Source organism: Spinacia oleracea, chromosome 6 (genome assembly GCF_020520425.1).
Source record: "Spinacia oleracea cultivar Varoflay chromosome 6, BTI_SOV_V1, whole genome shotgun sequence".
In the NCBI taxonomy this organism is placed as follows: domain Eukaryota; kingdom Viridiplantae; phylum Streptophyta; class Magnoliopsida; order Caryophyllales; family Amaranthaceae; genus Spinacia; species Spinacia oleracea.
The window spans coordinates 17,057,954-17,085,797 of record NC_079492.1 but is presented as its reverse complement, the minus strand read 5'-3'; the positions used below and the strand labels follow the sequence as shown (position 1 = coordinate 17,085,797).

General features: G+C 36.7%; 2 protein-coding genes and 2 long non-coding RNA genes across 24 annotated transcripts; 1 reads left to right on the top strand and 3 right to left on the bottom strand.

The window, feature by feature from the left end:
• Positions 1-2,342: 2,342 nt before the first annotated feature.
• Positions 2,343-4,123, top strand: LOC110777044 (U-box domain-containing protein 21). Its single transcript, XM_021981648.2, has one exon. It carries the CDS (start codon positions 2,513-2,515, stop codon positions 3,881-3,883), a length of 1,371 nt encoding a protein of 456 aa, XP_021837340.1. The 5' UTR covers positions 2,343-2,512; the 3' UTR covers positions 3,884-4,123.
• A 780-nt stretch (positions 4,124-4,903) lies between these two features.
• On the bottom strand, positions 4,904-17,418 carry LOC110777043 (pentatricopeptide repeat-containing protein At1g66345, mitochondrial). Of its 21 annotated transcripts, none has more exons than XM_021981644.2 (7): positions 17,249-17,418; positions 15,457-15,581; positions 13,224-15,254; positions 11,408-11,533; positions 9,333-9,557; positions 7,206-7,298; positions 6,257-6,647 (listed from the first exon to the last, which is right to left on the bottom strand). In XM_021981644.2, exon 3 carries the CDS (start codon positions 15,237-15,239, stop codon positions 13,554-13,556), a length of 1,686 nt encoding a protein of 561 aa, XP_021837336.1. In that variant the 5' UTR covers positions 15,240-15,254; positions 15,457-15,581; positions 17,249-17,418; the 3' UTR covers positions 6,257-6,647; positions 7,206-7,298; positions 9,333-9,557; positions 11,408-11,533; positions 13,224-13,553. The 21 variants fall into 21 exon arrangements, with proteins under 21 accessions (XP_056686786.1, XP_056686790.1, XP_056686783.1 ...); XM_056830815.1 differs by having other exon boundaries at positions 7,206-7,347; positions 9,333-9,429; positions 9,504-9,557; positions 13,224-15,581; positions 17,249-17,417; XM_056830817.1 differs by having other exon boundaries at positions 7,206-7,309; positions 9,333-9,429; positions 9,504-9,557; positions 13,224-15,581; positions 17,249-17,417.
• Positions 17,419-20,022: 2,604 nt separating this feature from the next.
• On the bottom strand, positions 20,023-23,054 carry LOC110777045 (uncharacterized). The gene is made up of 2 exons (XR_002530315.2): positions 22,417-23,054; positions 20,023-20,872 (listed from the first exon to the last, which is right to left on the bottom strand). It is a non-coding gene; the product is annotated as an uncharacterized lncRNA (long non-coding RNA).
• A 322-nt stretch (positions 23,055-23,376) lies between these two features.
• LOC130464344 (uncharacterized) lies at positions 23,377-27,484 on the bottom strand. The gene is made up of 3 exons (XR_008924722.1): positions 27,199-27,484; positions 26,707-26,809; positions 23,377-23,704 (listed from the first exon to the last, which is right to left on the bottom strand). It is a non-coding gene; the product is annotated as an uncharacterized lncRNA (long non-coding RNA).
• Between the last annotated feature and the right edge of the window lie 360 nt (positions 27,485-27,844).

The following is a 27,844-nucleotide window of genomic DNA, read 5'->3' as shown; positions in this document are numbered from 1 at the left end:
GTTGGACACCCCCTCCTGAATGTGATACACAGGATCTTGACGCCTTGAGTAGGGTACCCGCTGGGAAGACTCGCGTCCGCGAGTTTGACGGGTTGGACGGGTGACCCCTGGGCGCGCCTGGCTCAGATGCGTATAAGTTGGATGAGGGAGAGGTCTATCCGGCATGACGGGGGTTGACCCAGTGTCAGAAAGTTCAGACTCAGAGTCAGGCAACTGCTCTGCGCGTGGCTGCTCACGTCCTCGGGACGTCTCTCCAATCAGCCGCCGTGGCAGTCGACGTGGTAGGTAAGACAATGCCTGATTGGGCTGACTTGCTGGCGGCTGCCTCCTCAGGTCCTCGCCTGTCTGCCTGGTCCAGACGTTTGGGGGCGCAAAGAAAGTGTTGGCCTATTGCTTGCCGGCCCCTCATGATTTGCAGCCACAGCAGTGGTGTAGATCAGCATACTCTTCTGTACCTCAGCATTAACTGTCTTTCCCATATCAGCTTGGAACTCAGCCAAAATAGCCCGAAGAGCACCCACAGAGACAGGCATATCAGGGTTCTCCTCTATTACTGTATCCGCCCGAGGATCCAGGTGTCCTCCAGGAGGGGTGCGATTGGCCTGGTCGTCCTCCTCGCTGAGCACCTCTACCTCGGCAGCGTGACGAGGGGTGTGCCCGGCCGCAAATATACGCGCGGCATCTCCAGTGATTCTCGTGGCCGGCGTGTGATGTTCAGTCGGCATTTCTCTTTCGAGGGGTGGCTGCTCTACTCGCGTAGGCCGCCCAGTATCGTTGTCCTGTCGTTGATCTTCCATGTTACCGTACCTCCCCACAGACGGCGCCAAATGTTGTGGGGTTTTTCCGGTGAGATACTTTGGAGGTTTTCCGGTAACTTCTAAAGATTTCACAAGATTGTATTTTTATAGAGAGAGAAAGTAGAGAGAAGGCAGAGCAGCAATTGCCCTTGAATGTATTGATTGTGACTCCTTTTTCTAGGGAAGTGGGACTATTTATAGTACTAGGTTTTTGTGGGAATGACCTAATATTCCCTTTACATGATTGGCTAGGGTATGGGAGGAGGACATGTGTCCTTTCTCCTTACAATTCTCTGGCCCCTTTTGGCAATAGTGGGCTGCTTGGGCCTATTGTGCTTATTCATGCTACTTGGGATACCTAATACTTAGGCCCCTTTTCAGGTATAGGTACACTACATACATTTATACACTCTTAAATACAAATACATATACATTGTAGATACGTAGACTGGTACCCATGCTGTGGAGTAGTCTTCGTATGGTTTCTGCTTAGGGGCGTAATACGTGCCACGTGTCGCATCCTCATTGGTACACGAAGGCGTGGTAATTTTGCCCACAACAGCAGTTGTAATCGAATTTTGGTTGGATTATTTTTATCGATTTTTTCACAAACTCCACCTCCTACAATGTTTGGATGGGATTTAATTTCACTTTTTCAGATTCGGATCATATTTTTTTTGTTGGATGTGGTCGGACTCGGATCGAATTCGGGCAGGCACGACCCCATTGCAAGTCCGACACGACACTTAAGGCACAAAGATGTGCCATGGGCCGTTCGTTGTAATCATTTTAGAAATTTGGTACATGACCGCACATTGGCATACTTATTTTCACAAATAACAAAAAAAAAGGTTAAAATTTAAAGCGGGGTCGTTGGGTGGGTCTGATCGTGCATGGGCCTAGCTCGTTTACGAAAGAGATGCACGAACCTCGTAAGACATGAAACAACTTTTCCTTAATTTATTTTACACATAGCACGTTAAGGCACTAAACATAAGACGTAACACAGGACCTACATGACCCGACACATACCCAAATTTAACAGAACGGGTGGTGTGTTTTCAATTTAGACAGGTAAAAGCGGGTAAAGGAGTGCATGCTCATACACTTCTTCATGATAGTAGACGAGACTTTTGACATATGATGCACGATCATGCACCGACCCTCCCGTTGCTGCAATTGACGTTGATCCATTCTCATTCAATAATAATATACTCGTAAACTTAAGTTAATCAAATATTTGACCTTTTTTTCCTAATTTAAAACTAAATCAACGGCTCCTTTTGCCTTTTCTCTCTCTTACCATTTCAAACCTTCAACGGTCAAACTTCAAAATCTCCTCCTTTGTTTGAACTTATTACAACGGTTTGTAGTACACTTCACAAACGTAATGTTGGGTCTTTGGTCTTTATTTTATTTTTCTTATATTATATATTTATTAAATTAAGGTTTTTATTTTTATATTTATTTTTGAATTTTTATACCGCGTTACCTAAACAATAGCTAAACCGGCCTACTCACATATAAATACTCCTCCTAACCACAACAAGCTTCATTCATTCAAAACTTCTCTCTTATCTCATCATTTTCCACCAAAAACATACCAATAATCATAACATCAACAAACTTATATACACTTGAATATATTTGATCATATACTGCTAGATTCATTACATAAAATTTACTCCTAGAACAGACAAACAAACAACAAGATCATGATTTCTTCATGGAGAAGGAAGAGAACGAGCCGAGGGGCGGCGGGGGGCGAGGGTGGCAACGGCGGCAAACGAAAACCGACGGAATTGATCGTTCCAAACCATTTCCGGTGTCCGATATCGCTAGACATGATGAAAGATCCGGTGACTTTATCGACGGGAATATCGTACGACCGCGAAAGCATAGAGAAATGGATTGAGGCAGGTAACATAACATGCCCTATGACTAACCAAGTCTTAAGGACACTTGAGCCTATCCCAAACCATACCATTCGTCGTATGATCCAAGATTGGTGCGTCGAGAATCGATCACAAGGCGTCGAACGTATCCCCACGCCACGGATACCGATTAGCTCGGACGAGGTCGGGTTTATATTGGATCGGATCTCGATGGCGCGGACCCCACAAGAAGGTAGGGACCTAGTAGGGAAACTTAGCAAAGCTTTGAAGGAGAGTGATAGGAACAAGAGGTGCATTGTTGGGAATGGGGCTAGTGTTAAGGTATTGTCCCTTGCATTCCAATCTTTCGCCAATAGCGAGGGCGAAACCGTCATTTCTCTATTGGAGGATATTATGAGTGTTCTTACTTCTCTAACCCCCTTATTAGACTCACACTCACAAACTGAGGGCGAAATCGTCATTTCACTAAAGGCACCCAGGTCGCTAGAGCGTTTAGTGTGGTTCCTAAAGGGTGGGTCCGGTTTATCCGGGATTCGTAACTCGGTTATGATCCTTAAAGAACTCGTTTCGACCCGTACCGATCATTCGAAAGTGGTTGAATCATTGGCTACAATGGAAGGAGCTATGGAAGGGTTAGTTAAGCTAGTGAAAGACCCAATTTGTCCAGCTTCAACCAAAGCCTCTTTAGTCGTTATATATCATATGATCATCTCAACACATAACTTCTCTTCCAAGAATATAATCATAGAGAGGTTTATAGACATGGGTTTGGTGTCATTAGTCCTAGACACTCTAGTAGATGCTGAGAAGAGCGTTTGTGAGAAGGCACTCGGCGTCCTCGACGGGCTTATTCGAACCGATAAGGGCCGAGAGGCAGCGTACGGGCAAGCGCTAGCGATACCGGTGGTGGTTAAGAAGATACTTAGAGTCTCGGACTTAGCGACCGAGTTCTCGGTTTCGATTCTTTGTAGGTTGTGTGAGAATGAGAAAAGGGAGGATGGTGGTGTTATTGTTGAAGCTCTTCAAGTTGGTGCGTTTCAGAAATTGTTGTTGATTTTACAAGTAGGGTGGAATGTTAATGACAGGGTTAAGGAGAAGGTTACTAAAATGTTGAAGCTCTTAAATCTTTTTAGGAGTAAGGTTGAGTGCATTGAATCCATGGATTTTAAGGATCTTAAGAGACCGTTTTAATTGATCAGTAGCGGGAGTCTTTTGCACTGAGTATGTACAAACTTTAGTTACTTAGATGATATACGTACTACACTTGATAGCACATTTTTTTGTAGTTGATAGGGTTGTTTATTACATTAATTAGTGATTTTAGCATGCATTAGCAAAAAGCCAATGTACAAATTATACAAATGAAAGATACGATATACCATTCTTTTGTCAATCAATTATCTGAGTAAACATGTTTTCAATCTCGAATAATTCAGGTAATGTATTAAACGGTATCAAATGACAACAAGTCACATTGATCAAAATTTGCATACATAATCTCGAGTTAAGGTTAATAGGTCTACGAAATTAACATAAACCATATAAGAAGTACTAAACACCGGTGTGCAAGAGTTCGTAATAGTCTAACGATAGATGGTGATTTGTCAGTTGTCGATCGTAATAGGTTCCAGTACACCTAATTGTTGTTGCGGGGGATTAAACATGGGTCATTTTTACTAAGTTTAGCCTCAATCACCACTAAATCAACATATAATTGATTCGATGGTGATTTATCAATTGTATAATATCTGAGTGTTTTTTATTTTGAAATCCTTTCACCAATCAAAGATAAGTCGATCACACCGTTATATACCCATAATGAAAACTAAATCCAGCAAAAATTCGATGATTGAGGAGGAAATGTTGGTCCCTAGCCATTAAATTTTGAAGGACAAAAAAAATAAGATCATGGTCAAAAACATGCGTAAGACCTAAAACAGGACACAAAGAATAAATGGGAAGGATAGTTAAGTAGGTACGTCTAGAATATGGCAATTAAATACAATGTGTAAGCCACTAAAATTGACCAACTTTAATTTTCTTTTTTTCCAGGTTGGCAAACTAATTATACTCTTAACTAATTTTAAATTACATTGATTTATTTAAAACTAATTTTATTACGAAGTATATAAGTTTAAATTTGTGTTTAATTTGAACCGGTGACGTAAATCATGAACAATAATTCTGTATACTATACCTTAGTATTCCTATGAAGTCATTTTTATATTTATTAAATCACGGTCGACTGACTTGTATTGTTTGTTTCACGGAGACCAAATTTCCAAAATTGAAAGGAGACAATGGATCGCTTAGACCTGATCATCTATAATTTGATTAGAAAAGTACGGGTTTGGGCAATCTCAATTATTTTAAGATCCCCTCCTAGCGAGGTACAACATGGTGCACAATGGACTACTGTCGATTTGATGGCTGAAGAAATGTCGTTTTTTGACGTAACTTAGCAAGTAGCAAGAAACTGGATTCTGTAAAGTGTAAAGGCAGCAGTTAACTAACCACTTGGTCCACTAACCAGTATAATTCTTCGCTGTCGCCTAAACTCCTGATTGACTGAAACAGTGAAACGCCAACAGAAGGGCCACATTCTAAAGATGGGTGTGGGACAGGTCGGGCTTCGGGCTATGGTCTAACTGGACCAATCCCATGTAAGACCATATTGTATCTAGTCGGGTTGGGCCGAAAAGTTCAAAACATGGCCCATGCCCATAGGGTTTCGGGCCGCCCTATCGGATCTAAGACTAATTTTACTAAATTTAACATGCTTTGTCGTGACGGGTCAAGTTGTGTTGTGCCTTGTCGTGTTTTTTTCCAAAAAATTAGGGCATAGGCCCGGCCCACAGCCCATGACTTTGTGCCCGTGCCGGACTATGCTTTTTTCGTGCTCGGAACCCGGCCCCGCTAGCAGCCATCTTTAGGCCACATCAGCTCTAAATGTCGCCAGGAACTCAAGAAGGCGTAGCAGCTGGGTAAAAACAAGTGGAAAATAAGGTGCATGTGTCAGTAACATTTAGCATCAGATGTAGGAACTAATAAAGAGTACTTACAGAGTTACAGTAAGAGAGTCGAGCTAGTCTAGGGCAGATGAACATTGATCAAAATGTAAGGTGAAAAGCTCAATGAAAATATATTGACATCAATGCCAACTTCTTTCTACTTGACAAGAAATTAACTCACATTAATCTGGAATACAGGTTTATTTTGCCAAAATCTCTATTTTTTTACGAAAATGTCTAGGACTCTAGTGAAAGAGTTTCATAAAAGCTTCTCCCTCTTTGCATCAATATTCCTTAAAAGAGTACGACTATGTTCTGTTCGACTTATATTTTGACTTGTTTTCAGACAAAAGAAGTTCAGATAAATTAAGTTTTACAAGTTTTTTTTCAGAAATTTCCACATACAAATGAAGTTTATTTCTGATAAAATAAGTTCAGATAATACAAGTTCAGACAATAAGTTAAATAGAACAGAGCCGTTAAAAGTTGGCAAAGGTGTCGAAAGAAGAGTTATCCTCTCCTTGTGGAATATTGTACTTGCAGTTTCTGAAACTGAAGATTGATCAAAGATTTAAGGATTCTGAGAGTAATAGTCTCATTTTCTGCAATCCATTAAAAAAATGCAACAAAAAAAGTTGCAATAAAGGATGGGAACAATGCTAGAATATTTGAAGAGAGAACAACTAAAATGATTCTTAAAAGAAAAATATGACAAAAAGAAAAAGTAAAAGAAAAAAGAAAAATATTTACAACACAAAAAATGAAAAACATGTTTTTTTTTTCCCTTCTTCTTTTGCTATAAACAACTAATCTAAAACTACATGTGCAGGGTGTGCTAATTTCTCGAGTCTATTCCTCCAAAAAAAAAAAATCTCTGTATCTCTAGACTATTGTGCAATTCCTTCTATAAATGCAACATAGCTCTTTGATGGCTAATCGGCTACCTGCATCGGAAGTGATAAACTGTTGGAGCATGTACATGGGATTGGAATTAATTTAAGAGGATATCCTACAAAAACACAACATATTTATCGAATCTGCATCAGAAGTGATAAACTGTTGCAGCTTCATTTTCTGTAAGTTCTAGTCTTACAGGGGTATGTTAACTTGTCTGATATACGCAAAAGAAGATTTCTATGGTGGTTGATAGATTAGAAAGCAAATGCAAATGCAAATGCAAAAAAGAAGAAAGCAAATGCAAAAGCAAATGCAAAAGCAGAATACAGATGAAACTAGCACCTCAGATAGTCAGATATGATGAATGTTGATCATTAGTCAACGTGGACGGTGGACAAGAAAAATAATTCAAGATTTTACATAATTATTACCAATTTGAAAAAAAAATGAATACAAGGGTTAGGAAAAGTTTCAGCTAACAAAAAACAGGTGAACAGCTACTTTGTTCAGCCAAAAAGTAACTCATGCTTAGGTCAAAAACTAACAAGGGCACACAGATATGGAAAATTAGGGTGAAGAACAAAGATTTAAAATACTTCACCAACCTGAAAGCCCACTATTGCTGACCGTTATGATGTGTGATCTGGGTTGGCTGCAACAAATCTTTATATCAGGCTGCAACAAATCTTCATTTCAGGCTGCAACAAATCTTCATATCAGCTGGATTACTGCTAGTGAAGTCTTGATCTTAAAACCCGGAAAAGGGTATTAGGTAAATGAACATACAAGCAAACAAGAATTATATAGATATAATTATCATGAATCTTGCCATTCACTGCAGCATGGTATTTCAGGATATTTAATATAGGGATTATGCTTGGAATAGTTTAATGCACATGTAAAATCACACATTTCTCTTTGTTAGCAAAGATTAAATCCAGGAGCTAAAACTAAAAACAGAGGAATAAGGATGGATATCAAAATCATACAAGTGTACTACTATACAATTTATCATGAATCTAGCCATCCATCGCAACAAACGATTTCAGTTTGTATAATATGAAAAAAGTGCTTCAAAAGGCCTAATATCCATCAGAACTCACAGCAATATCATTCTTCCTTTTCACATAACGAAAGCCACGAATTTGAAACTCATCATCTAAGATTCATAACAATTACAACAAAATCAACGTCTTATTTTCAAGAGGATGAGGTTGACTGCATGAACCGACAGCTTCTTTTGAAATCCCCATTTTCGCAACCTCCACCTTCCTTACTGAATTACTGGTGCACCCTCCCGGCCCAAACCAACGTAGATCCTCCCTTCTCTTTTCCTCAATATCTACGACCCTTAACTTTCCTCCAAATATTTACGTTCCAAACTTTATGCTACACACTCACCCGACCTACCTGCTGTCATCCGTACATATGCAAGGAGGATACAAAAAGTACGAGACCCTGGGAATACTACTGCTGCAGATACATTAGCACTACACTTGGTGGCAATGAACCTTGTTTTATTCATTTATAAACTGCCCCATGAGGAGGCTTTCTGGTATACTACCGTGCTAGAGTACCGCCGGCAATTACCATTGCTGCAGACATTAAAGCAGAAGTTAGGTTACTTAACCCGTTAAACCTAGACCAAACCATGGAGGTGGCTGCAAGGGTCGAGGAAAGGAACCGGAGCGCGGTGGTTGGGTGGGCACGGGTCAGACTCTCCCCGGATCCTTCTTTATTTACGGGCCCAGGACCAACTCGGTTGGATCCTTTGTAGGTGGATCAGGAACAGAAATACAGAGTACGATGGGAGTGGGCCAAACTTCATCCAATCCAAGCCCATCTAGCTACAACAACAGATCTGGGCCGGTTTCTTCTGTGTGTTCACAATCATCATCAGTGAATCACACCCAAACACCTTCAGCATATTCCAGATTCCAGACCGACAGGAGGGTTTAGAAGGCTCGCCGAGAAAGAGTTGCAGGAGAAAAAAGAGAGAGGATTGTGCTTTAAATGCGACGGTAAATGGGAAATCGGCCACCATTGCCGGAGCAAGGAGTTGAGTGGTGATTTTGATCGATGAAAACGAAGCCCCTTTATGGGAGAAAAACAGAAGAGGTTTATGAAGAGAGGTGGTGGAGGAGTTTAGGTCGGTATTTGAAATGCCGATGGGGCTGCCACCTTTGAGGGGCAGGGAACATGCCATCATCCTCAAAGAGGGCAGTAATCCAGTCAGGGTTAGACCATATCGGGCAGTTCCAAAAAGATGAGATTGAGAAACTGATTAAAGAAATGCTTATGGCAGGCATTATCAAACCATCTACAAGTCCTTTTTCCAGTCTCGTACTATTGGTCAAGAAAAAAGACAGATTGTGGAGATTTTGTGTAGATTACCGCGCCCTCAACCGAGAGACCATTCCCGACAAATATCCCATTACGGCAACGTTCTAGGCACTCATGATGAGATATTCTCACCTTACCTTCGTAAATTTGTTTTAGTTTCTTTTATGATATTTTGGTGTATAGTAATACGGAGGAGGAACATCTGGCACTGGTTTTAGGGAAGCTGGCGGAACATCAATCATATGCTAATATCAAAAAATGCGAGTTTGGTCGAAACAAGGTGAAGAGGGAAACCATCAAATAAAAATTAAGTAGTGAACCATATTGTATAATGCAGGGGTCAAACAACATAAAAAGAGTAACCACAACTTGCAAAAAGATCGATATACCTCCACAGACTTCGTTATCATGGTCAAATTACTCGAATTGGTCCCCTCCAAGCGACGTACAACATGGTGCACAATGGACTGCTGTCGATTTTGATGGCTGAAGAAATGTAGTTGTTTTTACATTGCCCACTAGCAAGCAACTGGATTCAGTAAAGGCAGCAGTTAACTAACCACTTGGTCCACTAACCAGTATAATTCTTCGCTGTCGTCGTAACTCCTGATTGACTGAAACATCAACAGAAGGGGCACATCAGTTCTATATGTCGCCAAGAAGGCGTAGCAGCTGGGTAAAACTGTAAAAGCAAGTAAGAAATAAGGTTCATGTGTCCGTAACATTAACATCGGATGTAGGAACTACTTAAGAGTACTTAGGCTCCTTTCATGGAAAACAATTTTCCCCCTTTCAATCATTTTACGTTGTTTGGTTTGACAATTTTCCATAACTCCTCCAAAGGTGGAAAAACCTTTTTCCATTTGAAAGGGAGGGAAACCACTTTTCCACCTTTCCTCCTTACCTCCTTCTCCCTTCTTCCCCTCAATCTTCACCATCTTCTTCCATTTTCCTTTAAAGGAACCAAACAAAGGAAAACTAGTTCGGAATTGTGTTTTCACTTAAAAAATATTTTCCATGGAAAATCATTTTGCATTGAAATCGTTTTACACCAAACCAACGGATTAGGTTTCGTTGGTTTGGTGTAAAACAGTTTCAGTGCAAAATGATTTTTCATGAAAAACACTTTCCAAGAAAAAACACAAATCTAAACTAGTTTACCTTTATTTGGTTCCTTAAAGGAAAATTGGAGAAGATGATGAAGATTAAGGGGAAGATGGAAGAGGGAAGTAAGGAGGAAAAGTGGAAAAATGGAAAAATGGTTTTCCTCCCTTTCAAATAAAAAAGTGTTTTCCACCTTCAAGGGAATTATAGAACATTGTTTTTCATCTTTTGCCAAACCAAACAAGGTAAAATGATTGAAAGTTGGAATATCATTTCCCATGAAAACGTTGTACCCCCTACCAAGCGGAGCCTTACAGTAAGAGAATCGAGTTAGTCTAGAACAAAGTTAGCAAAGGTATCTGGAGAAGAGTTATGCTCCACTCGCTGAATATTCTACTTGCAGTTTCTGAAACTGAAGATTGATTAACGATTCTAGGATGAGTAATACTCTAATTTTTCTACAATTCATTAAGTCTATACATGAAATAAACGTAACAATAAAGTTTAATGGGAACAATGCGGGAATATTTGAAGAGAAAACAACTAAAATGATTCATTACCTTTCACACCGTTACCCCAAAACTAAAGTGATTCTTAAGAGAAAAATATGACAAAAAAAAGAAAAAAGATACTCTAATGACAATATTTTCAACAAAAAAAATGAAAAACATGTTTTTTTTCATCTTTTACTATAGACAACCAATCTAAAACTACATGTGAAGGGTGTGATAATTTCTCGAGTCTATTTGTCAAAAAAAAAAGAACCACTACATCTCTAGACTACATGAAAATGTGCAATTCCGTCTATAAATGCAGCATAGTTCTTTAGTGGCTAATCGGCTACCTGCATCGGACGTGGTAAACTGTTGGAGCATGTACATGTGAGTATGTGACTGGAATTGATTTAAGAGGATATTCAACAAAAACACAACATATTATCGAATCTGTCCTATACAGCTAAATTCTCTGTACGTTCTAATTTTACAGGGATACTTTATAAAAGCTTTTGAGAGTATGTTTACTTGTCTGATATATGCAAAAGAAGAATTCTATAAACATGATCCAAGGAGAAAGCAAACGCAAAAGCAGAAAAGAGATGAAACTAGCGCCTCAGATATGATGAATGTTGATCATGAGTCAACACGGACGGTGGACAAGAAAAATAATTAAAGATTTTATATAATTAAAACGAAATTTTAAAAGATGAATATAAGGGTTAGGAAAAGTTTCAGCTAACAAAAGCAGGTAAACAGCTACTTTCTTCAGCCAAAAGTAACTCATGCTTAAGGTCAAAAACTAACAAGGGCACACAAATATGGAAAATAAGGGTGAAGAACAAAGATTTAAATACTTTACCAACCTGAAAGCCCACAATTGCTGACTGTTATGATGTGTGATCTGGGTTGGCAGCAACAAATCTTTATATCAGGCTGCAACAAATCTTCATATCAGCTGGAGCCTGCATTACTGCTAGTGAAGTCTTGATCTTAAAACCCGGAAAAGTGTATTAGGTAAATGAACATATACAAGAAAACAAGAATTATACAGATATAATTATCATGAATCTTGCCATTCACTGCAGCATGGTATTTCAGGATATTTGATATAGGAATTATGCTTGGAATAGTTTAATGCACATGTAAAATCACACATTTCTCTTCGTTAGCTAAGATTAAATCCAGGGGCTAAAGCTAAAAACAGGGGAATAAGAATAGATATCAAAATCATACAAGTATAATATTTATCATGAATCTAGCCATCCATTGCAACAAGCGATTTCAGTTTATATGTGAAAAAAAGGAGCTTGAAATGGCCTAATACAAATGAGAACCTTTTTTTTTTTGAGGGAATATAGATGAGAACTCACAGCAATATCATTCTGCCTTTTCACATAGGAAAAGCCATGAATTTGAAACTCTTCATGATGGTTTCATAACAATAACAACAAAATGAATGCCTTATTTTTCAAGAGGATTGGGTTGACTGCATGAACCAAGAATCTATCTCCTGTGGTCATTCACAAATCACAAAGATCCATTAACTTCTGATTAGTGCAACATGATCTTGCAAAGGCAAACCCGCTTTCTTCACGTCGTTCCCTATATCCAATCTTTGGCCTCCCACGGCTTTTTATGAAATTCCCATTATCGCAAACCTCCACCTTCCTTACTGAACTACTGGTGCACCCTCCGTTCAACATACACATGGCCAAACCAATGTAGCCGATCCTCCCGTCTCTTTTCCTCACTATCTACGACTCTTAACTTTCTTCCAAATATCTACATTTCTAATTTTATCCCTCAGCGTATTCCACACAACCATATCAAGGAATTTGACATTAGTAAAAGAAGCTGAAGGAAATTTAAGATATCTAATCAAATCATCAGAAGGTATCTGGAGCATGAAAGGAGATGATTGAAATTAGTTAAAACTACAGCACCATGAAATGTGTTTATACATACAACTATGCAATTGTAGTTCTAGTTCTGGAAAGCACCTAAATAAAGGTTTGCATTGAGCACATGCTTAAAAACTAAAGATAATTTTGAAAGAGTGCATAAACCTTCAAGAACATAAAATAGTTGGTGATACATCCTTGAAAATCATGGGAAAACAGAATATAGTACGATGAGGCAATATTCCACTTAGGAACAGATGGGGAAAGGAAATTGTATCATTCATGAAACCATTATCTAGATTTACAGAAACTCTAGCAGCTCCTCACACGCGTACAAAGCTCACTCATTCAAGTTGTCAACCAAGCACTTCATCAAAACAAAGCAATCGTTTTCAAAAACTTGTATGTGTGTACAGTTGTTCATAACTAGAAAAAATGAAGTGCTAAACTGGTGACCTGGACTTCAATTCAGCATCAATAACTGGTATGACTGCCAGTTAGGAGTTGCATAAGAACTCTCACTTTCATATCCCCACGACCCCACATTCCATCATTTAAGTAAATACCTCATATCAAGTAGTAACTAATAAGTGACCTACAGCAAAAGATTATTGCCACCACCCGTTACATTACAAGACAGAAAGGAATTTAGGTAAACTTTGTGAAAAGATGTAAAAGGTAAGAATTCGTCATATTAACTTGCAACATGTAAAAGAAAATAGTTCATGATATGATGATGACAGATAACGAGATTGTCACAAATATGCAACTGCAATACCTTTAGCAGACTTCATTATCTGGGCCGAATGAGCAGTTCATTTATCATAAACAGTAACTATGATCTTCGTAGCTCAGTATAAGGATACAACATATCCCATTATCCTCATTTCGTCTCTGAAGCGAAACACGCAAATCTTTCGTTTGTCAAATTTTGATATTTTCAAGTGGGAAATAAAAGCATCTGATGAGGTTGTCAGCATTTCAGCTGCCAATATGCAGAAACAAAAAGAGGAAGAGGAAGAGGAAGATAGTCATGGGTTGATGATTGATGATTCTCCATTAGCATCCTCCATAAAGGCACAATAGAAGATACTCAACGCAGCTGTTTTCAAGAATCAAGATCTTCAGAAAAGAAATCAGGGGGCATTGGCTGATTGAGCTTCACGCCTCTCTGAATCATCTCATTGTAAAGATGATGGGCCCTTTCTTTATTGCCATTTTCAAGGTGGGCAGATATGAGTGGTTTATAGATGCACACGGTTAGGCTTAACGAACGCCTTTTCATGATGGCTAGATACTTATCTGCTTCTTCCAGTTTCCTACACTTGCATAGAGTCCTGATCAGTGAAGTTAAAATTGGTAATCCGGGGGATATTGACCTAAATTCCATTTCATAATATAATTTTAGAGCCTCTTGAATGTTTTTCTCTCTTCCATAGCCATCAATCAGATGAAGAAATGTTGTTTCATCAGGCAAATACCCTTTCTCCATCAAAACAGTTAACATATCATTGGACTGCTTCATATTTCCTGATTCACATAGCTTTCCTACCATCTCATTAAAAGCTGAAGTGCTTGGGAGTAAACCTTTTTCTGTCATTTCTTCACAAAGTCGAAAACTGTCCACTGAGGCCCCTATTCTAGCACAAGCGACAATGAGAGAGTTATAAGTATCATCATATGGCTTTAGACCCATATTTACCATTTCATCCATCAAGTTAAGTGCCTCTTCAACCATCCCCTTCTCACAATAGCCTTCAATAAACAGAGTATAAACAAACGAGTTGGGAAGAAAACCACTACTCAGCATTTGCTCATAAACTTCTCGTGCCAAGTTTAGTTCTCCACTTCTAAGTCTAGCATAAACAACCAATGAATAAGACACATCATCAAGTAACAGCTTATTCTGTAACATCCTTTTCAGCAAAACAAGTCCTTTCTCAATTCTTCCCTCCCCTAACATCCTGAATACCAAAGAAGTGTTCACAGTCACCATGGGAGAGCATCCTTTTCCATGAACTCTACCAATTATGTTCATATATTTCTGCAGCTCACCTGCCTTACACAGGGCATTGATCATTATTTTGACTGTTGCATCATTTGGGTTTATTCTCTTCTGAATCATATGGCCATAGACCTCCCATATCAAATTGCTGTCATCGGGTGATTTTTGTATGACATGAAGCAAAGTGTTGAAGGTCACGAGACTTAAAGAGAATCCACGCTCATCCAAGTAACAACAAACATCAAAGGCAGCACTATACATCCTTAACTTACTATAAGATTGCACCATCAAATCAAACACAAATGAGCACGAATTGGTTACCTTGTAAGTATTCAGTAACATATCTACAACAGGAAATCTCAAAGAACAGTTAACCTCATTTTCACCATTCCTCATCAAAATGGATTCTAACAAACTGCGAGCATCATTTACTAGACGTGCACGCGCTAAAATTTGAATGATGATGCAGTAATGCTTAAGTCCATGGCCAAGCTTATTGTTATGCGCAGCCCAATGAAAAAAACTCAGAGCTCGTTTTGCCTCAATGGGTTCTTTGAATTCAAGAAGTACTCTTTCAATAATAAGATCATCCAAATTAACTGATCCATATTTTCTGCTCAAAGTATCCCAGTTCAAGCCTTTACGGAGGGAATCACAGACGGAGCTTGCAACAGTATGTTTTGGGTCATCAGCCACTAACCGATGGCTGAGAAGGCGTTTGGTGGGTTTTCCTATAGAAAGAAAGAGATTTGTGACAGCAGGAATACTGTGGCGGAGAATGGAAACCATCTCTACCAGTAGTGACTTTCAACAATCCATCAAGATGCAGCCACAGGAAAACAACAAGGCAATAACTATTAGTCTAAATCTTCCAAAAATATCCACATTTCAATAGATTTTGTTCTAGAATTTGCATTTAGATCAACCACAGCAATGCGTACAATTGGTAACTCACAAAGTAAGGAGGAACTTGCAACAGTGAAAACTAGCGGAAAAGTTTTTCTACCCTCAAGGCGCAGTAACCTGCATCATCTTCAGTGCCAGGATGCAGGATAAGGGACTGATACTGCTTCAATTAGCAAATTCCTCTCTATCCATCATGGAAATATCTTGACTTGATGCTGATGGATTCTAGAGCATGAAATAAATACATGCATCATTCAGAGAAAGATGGCTCGAGAAATTGACAACTAAAAGCAACGTAAAATATACTATAAAAATTGAAACAACTATATGTATAATTGATCCTCAAAGATTCACAAGTTTTAATAGCATTCTAGTATGAAACTTTGACAGAGGCAGAGGAGCTCAACTATTGACGTTTCTTCACCTCTTTTCAACTCCTCTACGCTACACTCGGGAGCAGGATATATCACCTAACCATGTTGCAAACAGAATACTTATGTCTTACCCAAAGTAAACCCGCAACAGGAAGTACTACATAAAACAATTATTTGTTATTCTTCGTCCCTAAGGGCACGCTTGGATTGGGTGCAATGCATTATGGGGGTAATAAAAGTCAAACCACCATAATAAAATGACAATAAAGGTGAATTGAGGTGGTTGCAAGGAGGGTGGTGTGGTGGTATTGTGATGAGAAGTTGTGGTAGTGGTGGTGTTGTGAGGAGAAGGGAGGAAGGGGGGAAGTTATTACCCCAAATGAGGGTAATAATCACCCTAGTGGGATGGTGGGTAACTATACCCCCATGATGAGGGTATTTGTTCCCCTTTTCCTTTTATTTTCTTCTTGCCAACACTAGCTTGTTCCCTTTGCCACCACTTCATCCCTTCATCATCACCTTCAATTACCTTAGTTTGACTTTTATTCCCCTTTAATACATTACCCCCAATCCAAGCATGCCCTAAATAGAGATGGCATTTCTAATTAGTCTATCCCAAAATAAGAAGCCACCTTACATTTAGACTTCAACATATCACCCTTTAACAATACCTTTAACTAAGAGTTCTAACGAAAAACCACATTGGAACGGTAGAGATGAACAAATGTTAACAGTGAACGATAGTTGTAGCATTTCAGATTTCAACTACATTTCTAAAAAGGACCTCATATTAAAAGGACTTATTATTCACGGACAGAGAGAGTACATTTGTTACCATGTAGTCGTTCTCATCCTGATCATCCTTTCCATATGACATCAATCGTCAAATGATTTACTTTACAATAACCTTATTTTCTACGGACCGATACAACATGGAGTCAGGCCAATATCTCCAAACCATCATCAAACCATGAAAAATAAATTGAAACTTCATGAAAAACAATAGTAAAGCACAAAACTTCATCATCTTAGTCTTTAGGTACTCATTTATAAACAACTCAAATAAGCCTCCCTCCCCAAAAGTTTGCATAACAAAATTAAACTGCAAAGTCTGTCTACTGTCATTATATCAAGAAACATTTATACTTCAAAGAACCTCGATTTTCATCAAGTTCATCCATAAATTCACATGAATTGACTAATACATCTACTTTAATCAGTACAAAAAAAATTTAAAAAAAAACCCCAAATTATAAGTCTGAACTCAAGCAATTAATCTCTCCAAATACTGAGACCCACAATGTCAAACAGAAGGGAAATTAACCTCAAATATGCACAATTTAATCAGTAGTAACAAAAGATTTCACCCAAATGAAGATTACCAAGAAATAACAATCTATGAAAGCATTAGCAGCATATCAAAGTTGATAAATTTCGTACATCAAACTAGTTGTTTTAGATGCATAACAAGTTGAAAAGCATAACAACATTGTATGGGTTGTAAAAGAAGAGAAATACCTTAGAAAATGGGTGATGAATTCAGTGATTTGAGTGTTGTTCATCAATTGAAGGCCAATAAACATGTAGCCCGAAAAGGGTGAAACCGTTATAACCCAGAAAGCCAGAAACTTGATAATTTCCTTCCGTTTTTTGGAGTTTGGTTCAGCAGGAGTGGGGCGGGGTTTGTCCGGGCTAAGACCAATAAACTGAGCACCCACGAGGCCACGATAGTGGACAAGGAGCGGTAAGACACTAAGACATACTCCCTCCGTCCCGGAATACTCGATCCGGTTTGACCGGCACAGAGTTTAAGAGACTTAAATTGACTTATTTATTAATAGGTACTCCCTCCGAACCTAAATGTTATTCCCGTTTGTCATTTTACGCGGTTATTAAGGAAAAAGAAATATTATAAGATTAACTATTATTAATGTAGTTTTATGGGGAATTGTTGCTTTTTGATTCCATTTTCACAAGAAAACAAAATAGTTGAACCAATAGAATTTAAGGAATAAAAATGCCAATTCATTAATCCATCCAAACTTAAACCAACCAATGAGACTACAAGGTTTTTTTATTGATAAACCAATAGAATTACAAAGTTGAAATTACAAGGAATAGATTAAAAAAGAAATAAAAGAAATGGGAAGATTATTTTGGGACACTAAAAAAGGAAACGGGAATAACATTTAGATTCGGAGGGAGTAGTAAATAGTGGGTATTATTTTAATGTAGTTAGTGGAAGGTGGGTTAAGAGGTGGGGTCGGGGCAGAGTAGGGTTAAATTTTTAATTATATTTTGTATGGAGTAGGGGTATGTGGGTTAATAGGGGTGGAGTGAGAAATAATATAATATTGTTAGAATATTTCCATTTTTAGAAACAGGTCAAGTATTAAGGGACGGCCCGATAAGAAAAACAGGTCAAGTATTCCGGGACGGAGGGAGTAAGACCTAAAACTAAATATGGTACGGCCACAACACGACCCTAACACGAAAAAAGTATGGCACGGCAAAAGTATGGCACGGCACAGGCACGGCAAAAACCTGGCATTAGCAAAGTTGGCACGGGCACAAGGTGGTGGGTCGTGGCTAGGCTCGGGTCACATCTATACTATTATTAAAACTTTAAGGCAAAGAATGTCATCTTGCCACATGTCGCTTTCTATATAACGACGATATGACGCATCGTCATCTTTGACATGGCAACTCGATCATAGAAGTTTATTGATCATGAAAAAATATTAGTTATAGATTTTGAACCAATGACCTCTCATTTGTTTTTTTTTTTGGTGTTACTATAATACTATCTGGTTCACCCTTATGGCTAATTCGGATTCGGGGCGAGTTTTGGGTGAAAGTGACATCTCATTTGTTAGTTACATATTTTAACAACTATGCCACAACTCATTCTGTTATTTCTTATACGTTCAAAATTATATTAAATCAATATGATTAGAAAAGTGATCTGAATCATCAAGGCCTGTCCTAATATTTTGGTGGTCTATGGGCGAAAAAGTAATTTGGGCCCATACTTTATAGGTTTAGGGACAAAAATTATACTCATAGATTGATGTGATGTACTTTTTGTAATTGAAAAAAGTTATGTAAATCATAGACTTCTCACTTATGAAAAGTTAATATTACTCTATTCCAATTAAACTCGCAAAAAAAAAAAAAAAAAAAAAAAAAAAACTATTAAAAAAATGTTAAGGCTCTGTTCTGTTCTACTTATCTATTACTATATACTAAAAGAGACACCAGTAATGACACGTGTCATTTCCTGGTGCGATTTTTTCCCGCCAATTTTTTTTTTTTCTGAAGTTAATAATCTGTAGAATATTAAAGCATAACTAGATTTTTGGCCCGTTCAATGAACGAGTTGATCAAATTTAAAATATACGAATATGTTTATGTTTTGTTTTTAGGAAAAATACATTTATACATTGGAATAATGGTCATAATTATTTTATACCAAAATAGGAAAGTAAGACGGTAAGACAATTAATAAAACAGATATTTCATGAAATACCCCCGAGTTTTGAAGTAATTCCCCAAATGCCCATCAAGTTCCAATAATTCACCAAATACCCCTGACAATTGACTTAATGCCCCAAATACCCTTACTGATAACGGTCCGTTAGTCCGCCGTTAGCCTAGTTTCATAATTCACCAAATGCCCCTTTTTAAAAAAATTATTTCACCAAATACCCCTATTATTAAACTTATTTCACCAAATGCCCCAACCTTAAAAATAGTTATTCTGATGTTCCAACGTAGTTTTTTCGTTTGAAAATTAGTCGTTGCTTATTGTTTGCTTATGCCTTCTTGATCCACTAAAGTCGTGATAATATCTAAAGGCTAATTTTGAACAAACGTTGTAGTACGAAGAGAAAATAATAATATTGATTGTGTGTTCCACTCAATACAAAGCTACACAATTTATAGGTATCAAAATAACAAACTAAGCCTTATACTCCCTCCGTATTTATTTAAGGGATACACTTGGTCGGGCACGGGTATTAAGAAGAAAAATTGAATGAAATAAAGTAATAAAACAAGTGGGGTTGAGTAGATATTTTAATAATAAAACAAGTGGGGACCATGTCATTTTAGGGGATGGGGGGTGGGGGTGGGTGTAGATAGATTATTTAATTAGATGGTGGGGTTGATAAGTTACTAAAAGTGGCAAGTGTATCTCTTAAATAAATACGGCCGGAAAAGGCAAGTGTATCCCTTAAATAAATACAGAGGGAGTAATAAGGAAGAAAGATACTTATGAAATGAATCCAAGCAACAAAGAAAATCAATGTTCTGATTAACGAGTGGGATATCTTGAAATGACAATTTGTACATTAAACTCAAGGCATAATCCAAAGAGAAGCTAGTAGGAAACTTATTCCTGATTTACAGCTACGATGCCAATTATGAGCTTTGGATCTATTGATGTCACAAGGAAATTTGACAAGCATCGACTCATCGTACACAAATTCAACTCCACTGCTTCAACCTAGGGACGGGAAACACTCGAGGAGAATCTCAGAACCTGTTTCGAGCTCCTGTTCTAATATGGTCAGTGGAGGAACCAATCTCACTATTTTCCTTTTCCAGCAGTTAATATTAACAATTTAACATTCCTGAATTTCGATAAGCATCAACTAGCGGGCCAACTTGTACATCCAACTCTATACCAATAATAAGACCCTGCCCTCGGACTTCTTTCACATGTTGTTTGCCTCCCAATTGCTTTGCTAAGAGTTCTCTGAAGTCTTAACTTTTCTTTGCTAAAAGTACTTGCTTGCTCTCCTGAGTCCTAAGTTCTGCCTGTCCATCCCAAACCATGACATAAATAGGATTAGCCTTTCTTCATTTCAAAATCAAAGTAAGATGCCTTGTATTGACATTACAGTATCAACCTTTTCTTCATTTGCTTCAAGTCTTATTGCATCTTACTATTTCCCCTATTTTCAGTACTTTCTCCTTCGTCTAAGCTTCCCCTGTATTGTCCATTGTCCTTCATACTGCTGCCCCCTGTTTTCTTGCTCAACTACTCCCTTGCACCATCTCAGATTGTTGCAAGGATCACACTTGTAGTACAACCTTTGTGGATTGAGTGTTGTATCGGAGCTTCAGATGACAAATTTCCTATCACAATAGCAAAATTGGTTAGGTACTCTAATATATGTGGACTCATTGTGTGTGGATGATGATTTGGAAACAAAACTCATGACACAAATCTAGTGCAATTAGCAAAGCAAAGAAAAACAATATCTAAATTACAAGAAACATTCAGAAAGTGGGTTTTTATAGCCAAGCAAGATCAACAGCTACTTTTCAAACGAAAAACTATTCGTTGGAACATCAAAATAACTATTTTTAAATTTGGGGCATTTGGTGAAATAAGTTTAATAATAGGGGTATTTGGTGAATTATGAAACTAGGCTAACGGCGGACTAACGGACCGTTAAAAGTAAGGGTATTTGGGACATTAAGTCAATTGTCAGGGGTATTTGGTGAATTATTGGAGCTTGATGGGCATTTGGTGAATTACTTCAAAACTCGGGGGTATTTCATGAAATATCCGTTAATAAAAAGAAGTATCACGATTCGAGTACATTCAAGAGTATTATCGATAGTCATTTACAATCTCAGTCAAGAATTATCGGTAGTCATTTACACTCTCATTGTCGATTGCTTACCACGCAATGAAACATGTGATAATCTATATAAGGGGATCGTGCTCATACTTTCCCTAATATTTTTACTTCTTAGGGAACTCTATATATTTGGAGTATTTATTTTATTTAAAAATTAAAATTTAATATTTAACCACCTTAAAATCGTAGACTAAATTACCAATTAATGGCCTAAGATATGCCACAATATTGTATAATACCGTAAGATGATAATTCATTCTCCTATTTAAGCCGAGTAAGCACTTGAGTACATCCTTGATGACAATCATTACTCCGCAGTTTAGCTGCAGCCTGCAGGTGAGTAGTACTGTAGTAGTGTACCATGTAAGCACAAACATTGTAGGCTTTTCATCTAATATGGATTGAATGCAAGTGACCTTGAACTACTTGCTTAAATTTTTACCATCACAAGTCACAAAAACACTCATCCCATTGTTGCTGAAGGGAAATTTTCACAGTATTTGCTGAAAATCAATTCTCTCATTCTTTTCTGGTTATGCCACCACCTTCTTCAGTTCTAATTCATTAATTCTCGTTGACCATTGTGGTTTGTTGGTTAGTTACTCCGTAATTCTTTCATATTCTAACATTAATCTGGCTCATTGAGCTTGAAGCAACACTACTCTTTCAATAGACATGGCTGAGGTCATCTTCCATCTTCTTAAACCATATAGCATAAGCTGCAACTTAACTTTATAGCATACAAAATAGACATTGCTTTTCATAATTAAAAAGATAGAACAGAGACTGAAGGCTCTTCAAAAGCAATAAGATTGGACGTTTTTGAGCAATTTGATAGGATCATAGATAATATACTCAATACTCATTATCAAATAAACCCCAAACAATACGTATATACTTAAGTAAACCCAGTTAAGGAAAGTGTATAGAAGTAGGAAGATTTCAATTAATTATAATAGAAAATGGACAAAATAAATCCAATCTCAAATTCTCGGTTATATCAAGAAGAAAAACAATCAAAATTAAGCTCACCGATGGTGTAGTAGTTGAAGAAGAAATCACTTATGTGCAGACCCATAGTGCATCCTCTTTCGATCAATCGTCTTGGGGAAAAAAAATATGGATAAATATTGTTGTAATGGAGGAAAGGGGAAAAAAATCTCCGTCGACCCGCGAAGATTTGATGCGGATATATATATGATAATTAATGGAAACCATAAACCCTCACAACTCATGTTGTTTCATCTTCATCCTATTATTCAGTTTGAACGGTTTCAAACAACTCAGACAATCGATCGTTTTTATCAATAATTGAATTAATGGTTCCGATTATATTGAAACAGTCCCATTAAAATTGGAAAGAGGAAGGTGAGAATTAAATTGATGTAATTTTTTTTTTCAGGGAGTTGATTAATTGGTTGATTGGATGGAACATTGAATATGAACCAAGTAATGACTTAGTTGGTAAATACAAATAAATGTTAATAAATGGGTTGAATGAGAAGAGGAAGAGGAAATGTGTATGAGAACTCAATTAGTGTAGAGTGTAGAAAATCATCATGTAGAAGGGGTGAAGACTGAAGAGGAAGATGAAACGTTGAAGGAGAAGCAGTGAAAGAGAGAAAAGAGGAAAGTGTGACACATGGACGATGACACGTGGATTCATAAGGAAAGAGATGTGAGGTTTGTGGTTTGTGTTTTTAAATACTAGGTATAAATTAGGTATAGATGGGCTGGCATTTTCTTTTTCCTTGGTGAATACGTGGACATGCCATTTATTGCTGTAATATATACGTTAATTTCTGGTCGAGATTTTGCTATTATGTTTTTCCCCTTACATAACTAATCTATTACTAAAAAAATTGGCTTCCTGCTGGAATATATAACGTATATATTTGACCATTAATGATAATTTCAGCAATCTTAGCAATTTTGGTCATAATTTCAGCAATCTTAGCAATTTTGGAGAATATAATAAAGCATTATCTTACTTTCCTTAAAATGGTCTAATTAGATTGCTGAAATCCCTGTACGACCTTACATAAATAGATTGCTTAACATAAATACACTTTCTAATATTTTGTTACATAAATTTGGTCAGAATTTCTTAGTCAGAATTTCAGAGAATCCAGCAATCTTTGGGTAATATATAAAGCAAGATTTCATTGGAAAAAAACAAAGATGATAATAATAATAACTGATTATTGAAATTATACATTTTAAAAATTATATACATAAAAAAAACACGGAGATTGCTGAAATCAAGGGCTGGAAAATATGACACCTAAATCACTTTCAGCTGCATTCTTCAAATCAACGCCTATAAAAAAAATATTTGACATCTTTATATTAGTGAATAAAATCTTTGAAAATATTCTATGCAATATAAAAACACGTGCAAATGAACCATTAAAAACCCACGAGTTCACTTGATCATATTAAAGACATAAACATACGATAGCTTTCAAACATAACAATCAACAATGACACAAGCTATCGCAATGATCAAGGACATAAATCCTACTGCGAAAAATTTGACACTACAAGTTAGAGTTGTTCGTTTATGGACAATGGCGTCATTCAAAAATCCAGAGGATGTTTACTCTATTGACGTGGTGTTGTTAGATGCAAAGGTAATCATTTTTATCTTATTTCAATTTTATCGACAACTTTATTATCGTCTTCACATTACTAATTATTTATTTATTTTGTCATTTCTCATTTCATGTTAGGGTGATAAAATACAAGCAACTATCAAGAAATCTTTGTTGAGAACATTTCAGCCTCTACTCAATGAGGGCGAACTATATACTATATCAAACTATCGTGTTGGAAAGAGTAGTGGGGAATAGTGAAATACAAGCCTACTGGTCACCCATACAAAATAAATTTTGTGTTTTTGACCCGAGTTAATGTCTTACATGCGGCAACTCCTACATATGGTTTTGATTTGGTGCATTTTGATGCAATTATTTCAAATGGCCTAGATAGCACCTGTTTAGTGGGTATGATAAAGTTATTTTCTTATAGAATATATGATATGAGTTGTAGTATACAGATAGTTTGCTAACATAACATTATATTTTCATGCAACAGATGTGATTGGATATCTTTCCGGAGTAACAAGTAGTGACGATGACATGAGGAATGGAATTTATACAAAGCAACTCACTATTCAGTTAGAGGATCTACAGTAAGTTAACTAAATGTTTTTCTATATAAAGATTTTGAATAATGTATTATTAATATGTTCACGGGGAATTTCAGAAAAAATGTGATCAGTTGCACTTTGTGGAATCATTATGCTGATGAATTGAAAACTTACTTGGCTGAGCACCCAAATTGTCAAGTTATACGCATAGTCCAATTTGCAAAAATCAAGACTTGGCAAGGTATGGAATAAATTGATTGGCGGTTATGAATAAGTGGATAGTTATATAATATATCTATCTTATACATATAAAGGTACTAATGTATTATCAAGTTCACTGTTTGCAACAAGACTCCATATCAATTCAAATGTGGAGGAAATCAACACTTTTAAAAATAGGTATGTAAATGAGAAGGTCTATATACTTCATATTGTAGGTATACACGGAAATGTATTACAAGAGATATATATTTCATGTTTAAATTCATAAAGTTAAAAGAATGATAACTGTTGTTTAAAACTATCGTTTGTCTTTTGTAGCTTTGGGAATGGAGGAAAGACTTCATCAGAAATGGTGACTCAACTAAGTAGTCATACCTCTCAGAAAAATGAAACTGAATTCCTAAAAAAATCTGAGCGAAAGCAGGTTGATGAGATACGTGAGACACAAGAGGCACGTGATTAATCTTATTACTTTTCTTATATAATAATGTTCTGTGTAATGTATTTAACCTAATACAATATATTTTATCTTAAAGGTATGTTATTGTGTGACACTAGCTGTGATCGACTCTATAGAAAATGAAAATGGGTGGTTCTACCTCGCATGTAAGAAAGATTAGAAAAATGTTCAAGAAATGAATGATGATGTGGGGGTGACAAAGTTTTGGTGTGATAAGTGAAATACGAATGTTGAGCCTGTTCCAAGATTCAAAGTCCAAATTCGGGTTGTTGATGATTCTGGAAGTGCATCATTTGTTCTGTTTGATCGTGAAGTGGTGCATATCTTAGGTAAATCTGCTTTATCCATAAGGGAATCTCAGGCACAGGTAATACATAAATCTACAATTTAATATTATCTTATTATGGTTTACGTATTGCAAAGTTTGTATGTGAATAACCATGTTAGTTAATACTTCATTTTTATTGGTGATGGCATGAAGGAGTTTCAGATTCACTTCCAAAAGATTTAAATGAACTCTTGGAAAGGAAATATTTGTTCAGGATTAAGATAACAGATTATAACCTTAAGCAAAACTGTCCAATATTCACAGTCACGAGAATCTCTGATGATGAAAACCTCATAAAGTCATTCGAAGATGCTAATACTAATGATAAGGTAGTTTTAAGTTTTATCGTAATCTATAATAGTATTTTTTTATCCTTTAATGACATGTCTATTTTTTATATATATAGTTTATCGAGCATGAGGAGATTGATGTTACTTCAAATACTGTGAATGCTATTCGGGCTGTTGGAGAGGTATATACTAATAGATTATTAACTTTTAAAATTATATGAGTTAAATTATAAAGAACATTATCGTTATATATTATGATGTTCCAAGGCTAAGTACTAATACTTATTTCAATATATTGTAGAACTCTATCACCATACAGAGTGAGGACACGGACGATAATTGTTCCAATAGGTGTATCACTCCAAAACAAAAAAGAAATTTCAAAGATCTTGATGACGATGGGCATCTTACATCAACTGAGCATTCTTCAAATAAGTACCAGCGAAAGAATATAGTTAAACAAGAAAAAGACACCGCAAATAACTAGAGTCATTGTGGTTGCTCTATAGTTTGTTTTAGATAGGGAGTTTATGTTGTTCCATTTATTATGCATTGCAAGAATAGTATGTGAGGTAGATTAAGTGCCTTTTAAGAACTACATCCTTTAGAGATGAAAAAATACCAGTTACCATTTTTGTTCCAATAATTTATTTTTATTCTAAGTAAGCTTGATTTAAATCATTTTCGGAGCTATATTTAATTTTATTTCTATGATTTTAATAGTAGCTTCTGCACACTTTTATGTCATATGGGTATTGAACGACATTTGGAACAGGGTATTTCATGTTTATTTCATGCTATGCTATCTTCAACAAGCTATATTAGGAGAATCCAAATGGTAGAAGTAACGTTATAAGATCAATGTACTAACCTTTATACGAATGGAACTTGTTGGAATATTTTTTTTATATTTAGCGTTGGCATCACATTGTTCCCTTTTGGTTTCTCACCCTGATCATCAAGATCAATGTCATCTGCAGAAAATATCAAATGGTTAAACAAGGGATCACACTCTCAAACATTATAGAAGAAGCTCAAAACTGGAAGAAATGAAAGCGACAATAACGAGCATTAGATGACTATTTTGCCTTTTTTACGTACATCCTGTATGTCAATATAATAGTAGTTATGTTTAATTCAACATTTTCAATCATTTTGGTTCTCGAGAAGAATATCGATTACTTACAATGACAACTAAAGATGACAAATTAAACAACATTAAGAACAATGGCATACTTATTGTTCTTCCTGAGGAAAGCATGCATTTTGCTATTTCATGCACATACAAAAAAGACACTTTACAAATAGGGGGCATGAACGCTCTAGAGCTCTATAAGGCATTAAATAACGTGCATTAATCAACCTGCCTCTATTACTACATTCTCATTGATGGAGAGGGCAAAGGCACACGGCTATGCAGTTATGGTATGCAGTTAAGCTAACCAAGAGATCCCCACCTTTCTTTAACTAACCTGAAAAGATCAAGATTCCATTAGTTCTAAATGTTAGAAAAATGACAGACATTCTACAAAAAGGAAACAAAGGTATTAATAGATACACAAGTCTGGAACAGTAAAATTCGAACACTATAAATTTAGAATAAATGTGGATCATAAACTGCATTGGAACCATCAACACACCACAAGATGACACATACACCGTAAGATTAGCATGATATTCTTAGTTTAGGAAATAAGCTATTCTCATGGGACTACGCTTATATAAGTTGTCAGCTATTCCCATGATTCCCATAGTTATGGACAAGCGTATGATGCCAGAGGCAGACGTTGCAATTTTTTCCCGTGCCACTGACATAATGATTATTACAGACGAAAAAAATGTAACTGTTAGGAATAAAATAGCAAAATGCATAGTATATATTCAAAAATATGAACAGAAAATAAAAATTCTGTACAAATTAAATGCATATCAGTAAACATTAGATTTAGAAGGTCTGTAGAAATATATTATTGTAGACACCTAAATCGTGTCTCACCTCTGGGATGATG